Source organism: Acanthopagrus latus, chromosome 2 (genome assembly GCF_904848185.1).
Source record: "Acanthopagrus latus isolate v.2019 chromosome 2, fAcaLat1.1, whole genome shotgun sequence".
In the NCBI taxonomy this organism is placed as follows: Eukaryota; Metazoa; Chordata; class Actinopteri; order Spariformes; family Sparidae; genus Acanthopagrus; species Acanthopagrus latus.
In genome coordinates this window covers 20775319-20788644 of record NC_051040.1, presented here as the reverse complement: position 1 = coordinate 20788644, position 13326 = coordinate 20775319, and the positions used below count along the sequence as shown (strand labels likewise).

General features: G+C 39.8%; 1 protein-coding gene across 1 annotated transcript in view; it reads left to right on the top strand.

The window, feature by feature from the left end:
* The first annotated feature begins 235 nt into the window (after positions 1–235).
* kcnab1a (potassium voltage-gated channel, shaker-related subfamily, beta member 1 a) overlaps positions 236–13326 on the top strand; it is a 103722-nt gene continuing 90631 nt past the window's right edge. Inside the window, exon 1 of the mRNA XM_037072187.1 lies at positions 236–529. Within this exon, the coding sequence (XP_036928082.1) occupies positions 528–529 (2 nt within the window). The 5' untranslated portion in view covers positions 236–527. The remainder of the gene's footprint in view (positions 530–13326) is intronic.

Here is a 13326-nt window from a genome sequence, read left to right as displayed (position 1 = left end):
TATCCCCCCTGGTTCTCCTCCTAAAATCTCCTCCAGTTTTCCCAACTCTAGTTTTTCTCGACTCGTTCAGTAAAAAGAATAGTTTTTTATTAAAAAGTTATCACTGGCTTTCTTCAATTTGGTGAAACAGCGCCCCTCTGGATTGTAACGGCTGGTGCATGTGAGTCACTCTGTGTGGTGAAAAACGGGATTGCAGCCTGATACGACCCAGACGTCAGCACCTGCCCAGGTGAAGTTCACGTCCTTTCATTTACAACACAACTGTACTCTGAAGTCGCCACTGGTATTTTACTGGCAGAGTGTGAATAGAAAAGGCTAAACGCATAGGACAGTAGTCGCTTTTCACTAAATAAACCGTAGTGGGAGTTAGCAAGTTTTCTAGCTCTTGTAAGTTAGGCTACTTAAGCTAGCTCTGAAGACCGCTAACAGTTCAGAGTCCTGAGACAGAGCATCACGATATAGTTCACGTGTGGAGTGCAGTGGGATGGTAACTCGAAAAACCACAAGGAGAATGGCCTCTTCAAATCATGTGAGTAAAACACAGTCGGAACTTATTGACTTGTCTGTCTCATAACTGTCTCTATACTCTGTGGTTTCACTGCTGGTTAAATGTCCCGCCATGGCTCATACTTGGTGGTTGCTTTGTTAGCTTGTTGCTGTTGCTTGCCTGGTTTACTTGAGGGCTCCCACCGCTTTGCTTATTTAATATTCGGTTTAGTTGTATTTATGCTGAAGGTATACAGTAGTAGTTGCTTATTGTATTTTTAAGCTGTGTTGTATAATGAGTACTGAACTTTATTGAGTAATAAACTTTATAGGAGCATTTCATCTGAAATTGAAAATTCAGTAATTATCTAAGTTATTTTGGGTGAAGTAGTCCACAAAACAGCAAAACAATGTTGCAGCATTCTCCTTAACAACTGAGGTACATTCATTAAAACAATAACCAAACATAGAATGGCCCCATACAGCTTGTCTGGCACGATCCAATACTATGGCAGCTCCTGTAATCTCAGATTGATTTGAAAATACATACATATATATACAAATACATGTCTTAAACCAAAAGCTTCACTGTGGTTGTTTAGCTCCCCTGAAGTGGCTGCATGAGCTCGGCCACACATTGAGGGTTGAAATAATGTCTTGTAGAATTAATTTGGGACCCTGAAGCTTCAGGAGATTTGGATGAGATGTATGGGGCCTTTTCATACTTTTTTTGGTTTGTTTCAAAACCAGTCTCCACCTTCTGTTGTTGCTTTGGAGAATTCTACAATGCTGTTTTGCTGTGAAGCCCCAAAATTGTTTTGTGGACTATGAAACATTACCAGACTTTCTGCCGCCACTAGAGTAAGAAGACAATGACTGACTTTACATTTTCAGGTAGACTTATCCTTTGATTTATAATCAAAATATTTTAATCTCTAAAAGACAAAATATTATTTAATTGACTGTAAATTCCTGAAATTATGCCAATTACAGTTGTATTTGAGATCTCTATGCTCATTTGAGAGCAGGTGGAGGAGTATGGACTGCTGGATGGCTTTAAGACAGAGAAGCTTTAGTTAATTAGTGTTTTTTCAATCTTAATGATTGATCATTTTATGCACTTCCTGCCCTCTCTCACCTACACACACTTTAACTGTTCAAATGTCACTCTAGGGACATTTAATTAACTTTTTAATTCCCTGAGAAGCTTACCCTGTGAGACATCAAACCCTAACCTTAAGCCTCAACTTTAACACGAACCCTATGAACCCAAGACAGACAGAACAAATGTATTGTACAATGTACAAATATATTTCTGGTGAAAACAAATGTGGGTTTGTGTCCCCCAATAGTCAATGCTGTTTCCATACTGGTATAAGCAAGATTGAATCTAGTTCTTTAATGTGACACAGGCTTCCAGTACTCACACACCTGACACACTCATCACCAGTTCAGTAGTTGGCTATTGAGTGAGCTAATGCATGCTTGACTCTCAAACATGACTCTCATTAATAAATCAGCTCTACATTTTGGATAATCCTCGAGAATCTCACACACAGCCCTGTAACTCTAAGAGTCTTTTCAGTCGCAGACCTCTGGTGTTTCTCTTGTGTCAGTACTAACTGACTGTGTGTATCAATAGGGCATCATTTTGTCCTATTGATATGCCAGGCCGGATGTGCCCAGTTAGGACAGAGTCAACAGTCGCTGTGCTCTGCTGAACAGCCTCTTGAACTCATTCAGCTTTAGAAAAACAATTGTGCGTCCAATTCTGCTTTATTAGATCTGTGAATGACAGAGATTTGAGCCTTGGGATGTTAGGCAAAGATCTCCTAATATAATCAGAGGGTGGTGGAGTATGTGCCTCATCAAGTTGATTCATATCCTTCCTCTTTTCTTCCATTTCCTTCAGATTTGTTTAACTTCTCATTTACCGTGAAAATAAGGACAAAACATCATAATCCATCAAGACAAAGGTATTTGTTTCACCTCGTCTTTATCTCTCACTCTTTCTCCGCTCTAGTCTTTAAGTTTCGCTGCCTCCTCTATCCCCCCTCTTGGTGTTTGTCCATTATTGATGAGGGCTGATAAGCGGTTATTTAAGAGGCAGCGCTCTCCTTGAGGCTCAATGAGGTCGCTTGAGGATAACGCCCCAGTGGAGCTTTATCTTACTCTCCTACGCTGTTTCTTGTAAAAATGAAAGTTGCTGTGCCAACTTCAGCTTTGTGGCACACTCACAGATACATCTTTTGAACTTTAGATGCATTAGCTGATGTTCAAGGTGACTTTGCAGCCAAATCAGACCACAGCCAAAGTACCATGATTGATAATGATGGTCTATGAGGTCTGAACAAGTCATATAACTTAATTAGAAACTCCCACAAGGACTCACTAATAGGTTTGTGCGAGTGTTTGTAACAAGGATGTGAGACTGAACCATTTGATAAGATAAGAGCTGCAGTTAAATACCTCATTTGTAATGACGATGCAGTGCACATGAGGGGTAATAGCGTGGGCATGTGAAGAACGCCAAGGGGGGAAGGCACTTTTAAAACATGTTTAACAGTTATATGGTACATGTGGGCGGGCGAGTGAGGTGCAGTGAGGAGATGCATACATAATGAGAGTCTTGGGAAATGAAGAGAGGGATCAAAAGAGAGCCAGATAGATAAGAAGTGTCTAATTTGTTTAAATAGTGCTGGTCGGTGCTGTCACCACCAGGGGGAGCCGTGGACCAGCTGTCATTTTGTAAATGGACACGAAAAACTGCTACTAGTGTATTTCATTGTGTGTGCGTGTGAGAGAGAGGAACACTTGTCAACAGTAGATTTAACAGTAGTGAGTGTTTAGCGCAACATTTACTTCCCAAACTTACACCTCCACACAACAGAAAGTGTAGCACCATACACCTTGATATTTTATTTATCTGTGCACTGTTTAATATTTGTCAGGGCACAAAACGAATGCCTGTGCCCCGCCGCTGATGGCAGAGAGTCAGAGCACATAAAAGTCAATTGCTCATAAGCTCCCAGAGATAACTGTGTGTGTGCCAAGAGAGGAGAAAAAGGTTTGAGCAGGGTGAAATACTGTATCGCTTCAAGAGACACTGCAGTGCGATGCAATGGTGGAATTGGTTGCGGAGTGTCCCTTCCTGTGGATTGCAGAGAGACCTTTCAAACCACGGCTCAAGGGGGGCAATAAAAAACATGAAAAAAATCCAAGCCAGCTCCTTCAACAGATAAACAATCAACCCCTACTCTTTGTTCTCATCATTCTCTCTCTCTCATTTCCCCAAGTGCCTCTAAACCAATTCTCTCTAAGCTTTTTTTCTTATCTTACTGCTGTTTTCAAATTCCCAGTGTGTATATGTGTATTTTTTCACAGCTCACTCCTTTCTTCTTTCCTTCCTTCCACTCTCTCTATCATTTAATCTTTATTTATTTCTTCCACTCCCCCCCCGGTACTGTCATTAGTTATACACCTCCATATACGTTCAGTTTTAGTGTCACCATATATCTCCACTTAGTTCACAGCACTAAGCTGATACTCTGACGCAGGCAAACTTTATGCTTCCTCGGATCAGCACTTTTCTTGTCTTTTCTCTGTGTGTGTTTGTGTGTGTGTGTCTTCCCAGATTGTAATATACAGGAGTGGAGCTTGATTCCTTGCCAGTTTGTGTGTGTGTGTACGGCGGTGTACAGTATGTGTGATTTCGGGTGCAGGGCTATCTTTTGTATGAAAGGGTAATACACTGTAGTCTCCCTAAAGGCCAATTTAAAGAGGAAAGGTGAGAGAACAGAGGACAAAGAGTGGGATATGGGAACTATACTGCAAGGACTATAGTGCAGCTTACACACACACACTGTGGACTTTACTGCAGTATTTGTCACTGATAAACACTGCAAAAAGTGTTGGACAACACTGTGTCAGTAGAGTGAAGCACAGCAATGTTCTTTGAGCATTGTGTGCAAATACTCAATAAGTAGTTTCATAAATCGAAAAACCCATGAGTAACAGTTATGTGCTTTTTGTGGCTTCAGTGCAGCAATGCAGCAAAAATGCAGCGATCTGTGGCCAGTGACTGCAGTCTCTCATTCTAATGTGTTGAGTATTTACTCAGCAACAGAATCACATGCTTATTCATGCTTTAGTTATGTGTTGCTAACAGCAACCGAGTCTACATATCAGATGTGCTCTTCTATCACCTGACTGATGTTTTTATTCCAGAAACTTAATCTAAATGCTTGAGCCAGAGTTTGAACATGGACTAAGAAAAGAAAGGGCACCACATGTGTCCTAAAATCACTGCAGTGACGTCCAAAACGCATAATTGCTGAGCGATCTGATTTGTATGTGACATGTTTAAAAGCTATAATTCACACCTCTCAAGTCATGTAGTCTTGGTATGTTTGCTGTTGTGATGTTGTAATCCTGTAAAGCTGCTTTTAGCCTTCTTGCACTTGAGATATGTTCACACCCGCACTTCTTTAAAAAGCAGCATCAAAACATTTCTTTTTATCTTGCCTTTCAATGGCAAGTGTCATATCTTAATCAGTGAACAGTTTGTGTTTGCATGTTTCTGTTCTTTCTTTCTTTTGTCCTTTCTTTAGTCTTTTCTAGTTACCTAACTATCTTAAAACAGTAATATAGCTGAAATCTTTTTCATTCATGTTTTTATTGTTCGTTTATTTGCTGCACAGTCTCTGTGGTATTCCCATTGTAACATTGTATAAGATGATTTAACCGCCACTGTAGGAAGCGATACTGATGGAAGCAATCTTACCTGTTTCACACAGACGCAGTCAGTAAATCTGAGTTGAGTTGTGTGTTGCAGAGATGATAAATGGCATGGGATGTGGTGCAGAAATTCTCTGTCAGCACACATGAGAGATGGGGAATCCCTTGAGCTTAGATCATTGCACACAAGTGCTCACACACACACACACACACACACACACACATAAATCAATACAGAGTACATATACACAAGTACACACATTTACAGTATTTATTCCCATTTCTTGCACGATCATCTTTTTTAAATTTAAAGTTTTGGAATACTTGGATTAGGGCTGTAACTATTGATTGCTTTCACTGATGATTATTTTGTTATTTATTTTCTTAACTCGATAAGTTATTTGGTCATTGTCGGTGTTTCTCAAAGCCCAAGAAGACGTCCTTAAATGTCTCGTTTTGACAACCCAAAGATTTTCAGTTAACTGACAAAGAGGAGTAAAGAAACCAAAAAGTATTCACATTCAAGAGGCTTGAATCAGAGATTTTTTCTTATATTTTTTTCTATTACTGAAGTACTAAAACTGATGAATCAGTCATCAGAGTAGTTGACAGATAATTGATATAGTGATTAATCGTTGCAGCTCTATCTTGGAATATTATAATTGACGTTAAAACACAGAGAGGAATGGCAAGATTTCCTGATTTTTGAGCTTCCTTATGACCCTTCCTTATCCCTAACCCTTCCAAGTTTGGACTTTTTTTCAATCTTAGCGATACTGTCCACTGTCTCACCTCGATGATTAGTATTCCCACAGTAAAGCACTTATCAGAAGAGCCAAATGGTTTGGCAGGATGGCGAGTGCTCCTTCATACAACCGCTTCACCTTCTCATTATCTTCAAGTGGTTTCATTTCAACACTTTTATGGTTTAGGTAATTCCACTAATGATCATTCTCTACAAAGTGCCACAAGAGATTAATTTTTCTACAAGGGCTACCATTTAAAAAAAAAAAGTTCTGCTTTTAATATCTACAGGAGTTAAAAGTCACAGCTAAAATCTCACACCCCAAAAAATGGCAGATGATTTATACAGTGCACTTGCTATCTATGTGCTTATATATGTAATTACTTCCATCCTAACAAATCAGGAGAACAAAAACAGGAGATTGAGGGAGACGTCAATCAAGCTCAGTCTATACACACCTAGATTCTTGAGAAGTGGTCTAATTAGCCCAAATAATGGAAATCACCTACGTGGGTTAATCATAGAGGCTTTAAAGCCCTTATTATTATATACTCTTTTTATATTGTACAATGGGTTATTATCACAGTTCAATTTCGAATAAATCCATAGAATAAAGGCTGCAAAGATCACCGACACCCACAGCCAAGCTTACAGCTTCTCTGTAAAGTGAACTGTAATCTTGTACTATATGTTGAGAAAGTGACGTAGACTCAAAGTGAAAGTATCAAACACTGTAGATTTTTACCTACCCAACCAGTAATCATGAAGTAATTAGAGCATGAAATTGGAGCAGAGGGAGATACACATTAGACTAGACACAGGTGTTTGATATAATCCAATTAACAAAGTGATGAACTCACCGAAGCTGGTAGATTAAACATGAAATCTACGTCTCACTCTGTTTGTCTCTTGAGCTCTTTGTCTTTCTGTCCCTCTTACAGAAAATAAAAGGCTGATGTAAGAACACATGTACATCATTGTGCATACTGGTGAATGCAAGCAAGCACAAACATACAGAACTATACAGACACCATCTGTTAAATTCTCTCAAAAAGTTTGTATCTGGAACTGGAGAGCAGTACTGAGAGGACAGTGAGCCGTATGAGGAATCGTGTTCATACTAATGAACTTACCTCTTTCTATTTCACACAGGCTTTGCCCTTTAACAGGCACTGTGGATTTAAGTGGTCCTTTCTGTGGAGCGCTACGCCACAATTTACTGTACATGTACCTGCTCAACCAACCAAGTCTTTTTCCAGGGGTTTATGTAGCGTGACCCCACTGTGCACCAAATTTAATGTAGCACCTGAAAGAGCAACATGACCGACAGCCTAGTCTTGCTAGATAATATGTCATATTGGAAAATACTGCAGTGCACGATTTCTTTCCAAGTCCAGCAATCAATGCCAATTACATGGGTCCTCTGGTTCATCATATTTTAAATGTGATCCAGTCGGGTTGGTTTAAATTCTTTTCAGTTTAATGGGGTTCAGGTAGGACTTGAAGATTTTGAAGGTGACAACTGTGAAGTACAAAGAAATATAATTTATTTGGGACCGTTTATTTTTACGGGGTCAGATTTTGGTGAGTTGTTTATGGTTGAGATTCAGATATTGGACAAGTTGTTAAATAAAGATTCAAGGATGAACTGATTAGAATTTAGTGGCCAAAGATTAGTAATACAGTAGTAGTAGTAGTAGGAGTAGTACAATAAATAAGTAATAAAAACACATTCAGTACATAACATTCACCTAAAGTTGTCTTTCTCTGCAATGCAAACAAAACTGCATTAGACCTGCAGCAAAAATGTGTGTCTATGTGTAGGAGAGAGGGTGTGTGTCACCAAAAGAAAAGTGTTTTGTTAGAAAAGTGGCATAAAGGTCAAAACACTATTCACAGAATAAAAAACCAAGGGCAAATTGGTTTTCAGTTTCTTCTGCATGAGTGCAGCTCTCTCCTACTTCTGTATTATGTCAAAGGCTGACTTTCTTTTCTGGGTGTTGAGAAACTGTCTCGATCAAGGATACATTTTTCTTTTCCCCTGGAATTGATCTGACATTGTATGCCCTTACAACTAAAGGGGTTAGCTTGTGTTAAATGCTTAATGGGTAAAATCATTAAATAAACCTCTGTTGCTGTTATCTTCCATTTCTGTGCTAGTCTCCAATGTGACATGTGTTCCTCAAATTGTTAACTTGTTGATTTTAAGACCGTAACACTAACTGAATCATTTGTGCAACGTACTTTCCTTAAAACATCCCCTGTGCAGATGTAATTTATCCATGTTTGGCAGATCAGTGTGTCTCTCACATCCTGTTTCATGACACTACACAAACACTTTCCTATCCAAGGTAACCGGTGTACGTGTACCCTTGGTTCCTCCAGATGCTGCCTGGTTGCCATCTGGCATCTTTATTCTTGCCTGGTGTTATTTTATTGCTGCTTTTTCCCACACACATAACGCCTCCATACTGTTTCCATAGCAATGCTATTACTGAGATGACGGTTTTCTCTTGTTGTTACCACTCTTCACTATCAAGTGTCCATATCTGGAGACTCTCTAGCAGCCAGGAACGCTGCTCTCCGCAACAAATAGCTAATTGTGGTGCAGGTAGCGTGGGAGTGTATGCTTATTACATGGTACAAGTTTGAGAACAACCTTATTATGTCATGCATTCAGGTACAAAAGTTTACAAAAAGCTTATGCCTTGCAATTGTGCTCTCGGAAATTCTCCAGTAAATGCACTGTGTAGAACTTCAGGCACATTAATTTTAGTTGACATTATTTGAAGGCTTAAGATATAATAGAACCAAGAGTGGTTACTTTTCACTCATCAGCAGTTTTTCTATGTTGAGTTTTACTTCATAGAGCAAACAGGACTTCCATTTCCTATTTTAAATCGCTCCCTTGAAACACATTCATATTTACCGCAGTGACCCTGGATGGATACAGCAATGACCTGAGCTGCAGTGGGAGGAAGTGTTAACCTAGACATACACACACACACACAGGGGAAAGATTCAACTCTCAGTCCTAACACAGTACCGTTAGTACTCTCTGAAGTCTGCTAGAACAGTGCCTTGCTTGCAGGCACTTTATAATGAGGTCCTTTTGTTGTTTAAGTGCAAAACGTTTCGGTTGAGACATATGGTGCCAAAAGCTCATATGATTCTTTGCACAGATATTACCATGATGATAACCGGGGGATTTCTTTAAGGAGTATTGGTATGAAAAATAAAGGCTTCAAACTCACTGGCAGATTGGTGTAGCGTTTGGAGTCACCTGGTATATTGATGCTTTCTTCTTTCCAATAATGAAAATAATGATGATAATTGTAAATGTTTTTAAACATAAACATAGCAATATACAAAGATTAAATACAGACACCAAATGTATTATGTATTATTTACATTTGAAATAGTTTAGGACTCAGAAGAAGAATAATTACATTTTTTTTGTTGTTGTCCCCATTAGATGTCCCCATTCATAATTTATTGGCCTGATACACGTTGTGCATCTCCAGGGGCAATTCTGTTTATTTATTTATTTATTTATTTTTTTACCCCAATTACATTTCAATTTTTAATTGGTTTTCCAGACCAGAAAAAAACACAACAATTGGGCCCTAAATACAGTATTTTGGGATCCACTTTTTCTCTGGGCCTTGGATAGTTAAAACTGTTATCTGCCAGTCCAAATTATGTTCAGCTGATATCCTGTGAACCTTTTCAGCGGTGCCAACCCCAGTCTGACCTTCTGTTTTGAAGTTTTAAGAATAGTTTTGCAAATGTAACACACTTGCTAGTTCCAGCATGTTTTAGACATTATTGTGCATATGACACACAAAAAACCCCGTTCATAATGATGCTGAGCCTCCTGTATCTTTTGCTGATTATTGGTGATCTCTTATATTCTTATTTAATTGTTGCCCAGATGTATCTTTGCTTAGGATAGACAGATTATTGGCTCTTAGATCCTACAGGTTATACAAAAAGCCAGCAGTTTACCCAGTTATCTTAACTATTGTACTGTTTGGAGGTTATACTAAAAGTGAGCTAACCATGGAAATCTCTGTAATGGTGTCTTGTTACCAATGAGATCTGTGTGCACATGCAACTACAGCAAGTACTGTTGGTCAAATCACTGTTGGCAGCACAAGCTGATGTGTGAAGACAGACTACTGTCTGTTACAATAGTGTTTCATACACACCAACAAATGGTACATCAGCTGTGCTTGGTCAGAGTGATTGCGATGGCAATTTATGTGCTGAACCAAGGCAAATTTACTTTGCCTAATCTGAGGAAAATCAGCCTTTACACTGAGTAGCCCCTCCCATGGACACCATTAAAGTTTAACCCAAAAAGCCTGCAAAGGGGATGGTTAACATTAATTGTCTTTCAACTAATTGCTCTTGGTTTAAAAATATTGAGCTGGTGGATAAATTGATTTAAAAAGCACTGCTAGGGCTGGATACAGAACTTTGGTTCATTTATGGCACAGAACGAAATGCTTCGGTAGTACTATGTATCAAAATATGCCTCGTCTTTCGGTGCCAAGTTTGGGTCCCCAGAGGTTAATCACATGATCAAGATCTGATTATGCTGCCAGTAATTGGCTGTAATGTTACACGTGATTGCAGCATACAGGAAAAATACATAAGTTGTTATCAGAGACGTTTTGTTGTTACACCCACAGGCAAGATTTACGTGTATCAGTGTTGTGAACTGTAGTTGTGTGTGTCGTCGAACCGGTTAAAAAATGCTTAAGAATGTCTCCATTTTAGCAAGACTGATGCCAATCGTGCGCAATGCAATATATACAAAAAAGTCATTGTTGCTAAGGCCGGCAACATGACTAATTTGATGAAGCACCTGACCGTGCACAGAATCAGTCACTGCAGCCATCCTCCTCTCAGCATTTAAGTCCGCCTGTGGACATTACAGAGCCCGAGCGGCCTGATTCAAAATCTCCACCACCAGACTCCAGTGTTTAATGCTAACTTAAGATATTAGTGTGTAGCTTTTTCTATGGCTATATAGCTAGCTAAATCAAAAGCTAACTAGAGACCGACAGTAACAGATAAAGCTTTGCTTGTAAAGATGTGCTCATTAATTGGGTCTGCTGGTTAAACAGCTCACCTAACATTCACTGTTATGTTTATGTTCTCCTCACAGTAGACACCATCAGCCAGGAGCGGGCTTGTCTGTGTCCTGAGAAAGCAGACTAAGTGTCAAGGTCCTCAGTATGTAGCAGTGAGCATTTGACATTGACTTGTCACTTGTTTGCAAGTGTTCTTTTGCACTGGAAATTATTTGTTTGAATTATTTTTTCTGTAAGAAAACTGCTTGGTTTGGAAAAATACCAAGCCTGAAAAGTAAAACTCAAGATTTGTACTGTAATGTGTTATGTAACTTACTTTTTGTTAGAATTGATGTTATAAAATTGGTATTGTTCAGGAACTGGTATCGAAGTGAAGGTATTGGTATTGGTACCGGTATCAAAAATTTTTTGATTGATACCCAGCCCTAAGCACTGCATACTGTACTTGTCATCTTTTATGTGAAATAGCATAAAACTGTGTCAAATTGTAAAATTAGGTAAACCAACGTTTTGTTCATAATTGTGTAACAAGTTGCATCAGCTCAATAATTATGATGTGTTAATCTCCAAGAAGTTTTGCCATCTGGGCATAGTTGTAGCTGAGTTTCCATTTGATAGCAGTGAATACAACCTGCAGTGTAATGACTACAAGTACAGCCCCGCTAATTTATTCCACTGTCAAACTGGGCGTGTTCAAGTATTTAATTAAGATGAATTTTGATAATTGTAAAACAAGTTATGATGTTTAAAGTCACTTGTGAAGGCATTTAACCTTCCATGTTATACCATTTATTGCCATTATAACCATAACTGACTTTAACTGTATTGCAATTTGGTATTATCTTTTGGCCCAAATCTACTGTAAGACTGTCATCAATACATGGGGTGAAAGTAATTGACAGTGATAGATACGAGGTCATGACACTTTGACCCTTCTCACATTCTCCAGCTGTCTCAAGTCTAATGACAAGTGGTAATCTAAAGCTCCTCTGAGAACAATGACACTAAATGGATACACTCAGGATTATCACCCAGTGGTGACCTGTGTGTGTGCGTGCGTGGATGATGTAAGTGAGTGAATAAAGAGAGCTGTTAAGTTTAGGGCTGAGTAAAAAAATCGATTCAATCGATTTCGGATCGATTTCATTTAAATTTTGCAATATTGATTCATAGGGCATGAGATCGATTTTTTTTCCCCATGAACCCCAGTGGTCTCGCGCGCGACAAAACCGCGGCGCGTTTACGCCTGGTTCACGTTCACAAGCGTGCATACACACAATGGCCGATGCAAGTAAAACTCCGCTCAGCAAGCCGTCCCAGCTGAAGTCTGACGTCTGGAACCATTTCGGATTTAAAACAACACCGGACAAAGAGCTGGATAAAACCAAAGTGGTTTGCAAGATCTGCCAAGCGGAGGTCAGTTATTGTAGAAATACTACAAACCTCAGAAACCACTTAACGAGGTATCACACTACGCTAACATTAGCTTCCGACAACAAGCCGTCAGGGGCAAAGCAAAAGAAACTGAGGGAATCACTAACATTACCAGCCGATTCGCCGCGAGCCATAAAGATAACAGAGGCCATCCCAACTTTTGTTTGCAAAGATTTACGCCCGTACTCGGTAGTGGAAAACGAAGGCTTCAGGCGACTCCTTCAGGTGCTCGAACCACACTACGTTATGGTGCAACGTAAACATCTGACTGAAACTGTTATCCCAATGATGTATACATGTGTGAAAGACGACATCCTAACGAAAATGCAGTCAGCAGAGAGGGTCGCCATAACCTGTGACACCTGGACATCACTGTCAACGCAGTCGTACATGACAGTGACTTCTCACTACATCGACAACGAGTGGTGCCTCATGTCTCATGTGCTACAGACCATCGAGGTTCTCACGAGCCACACTGCTATTAATATAGCCGATATGTTGACGGGGGCCATACAGGAGTGGGGACTGACCAGCAAAGACCCAGCAGTCGTGACGGACAACGCTGCAAATATGGTTCGTGCGGTGGAGATAATGCAGCTAATGCACGTCGGGTGCTTCGCGCACACACTGAACTTAGCCTCACAAGCAGGTCTAAAAGTCCCAGCCGTGTCACGTCTGCTGGCTCGAGTGAGGCGTATAGCAACGTTCTTTCATCGGAGTACGATGGCAAACCACATACTAAAAGAAAAACAGAAGCTGCTTCAACTGCCAGCACACAAGCTAACAGTAGACGTTGTGACGAGGTGGAACAGTGCACTGGGC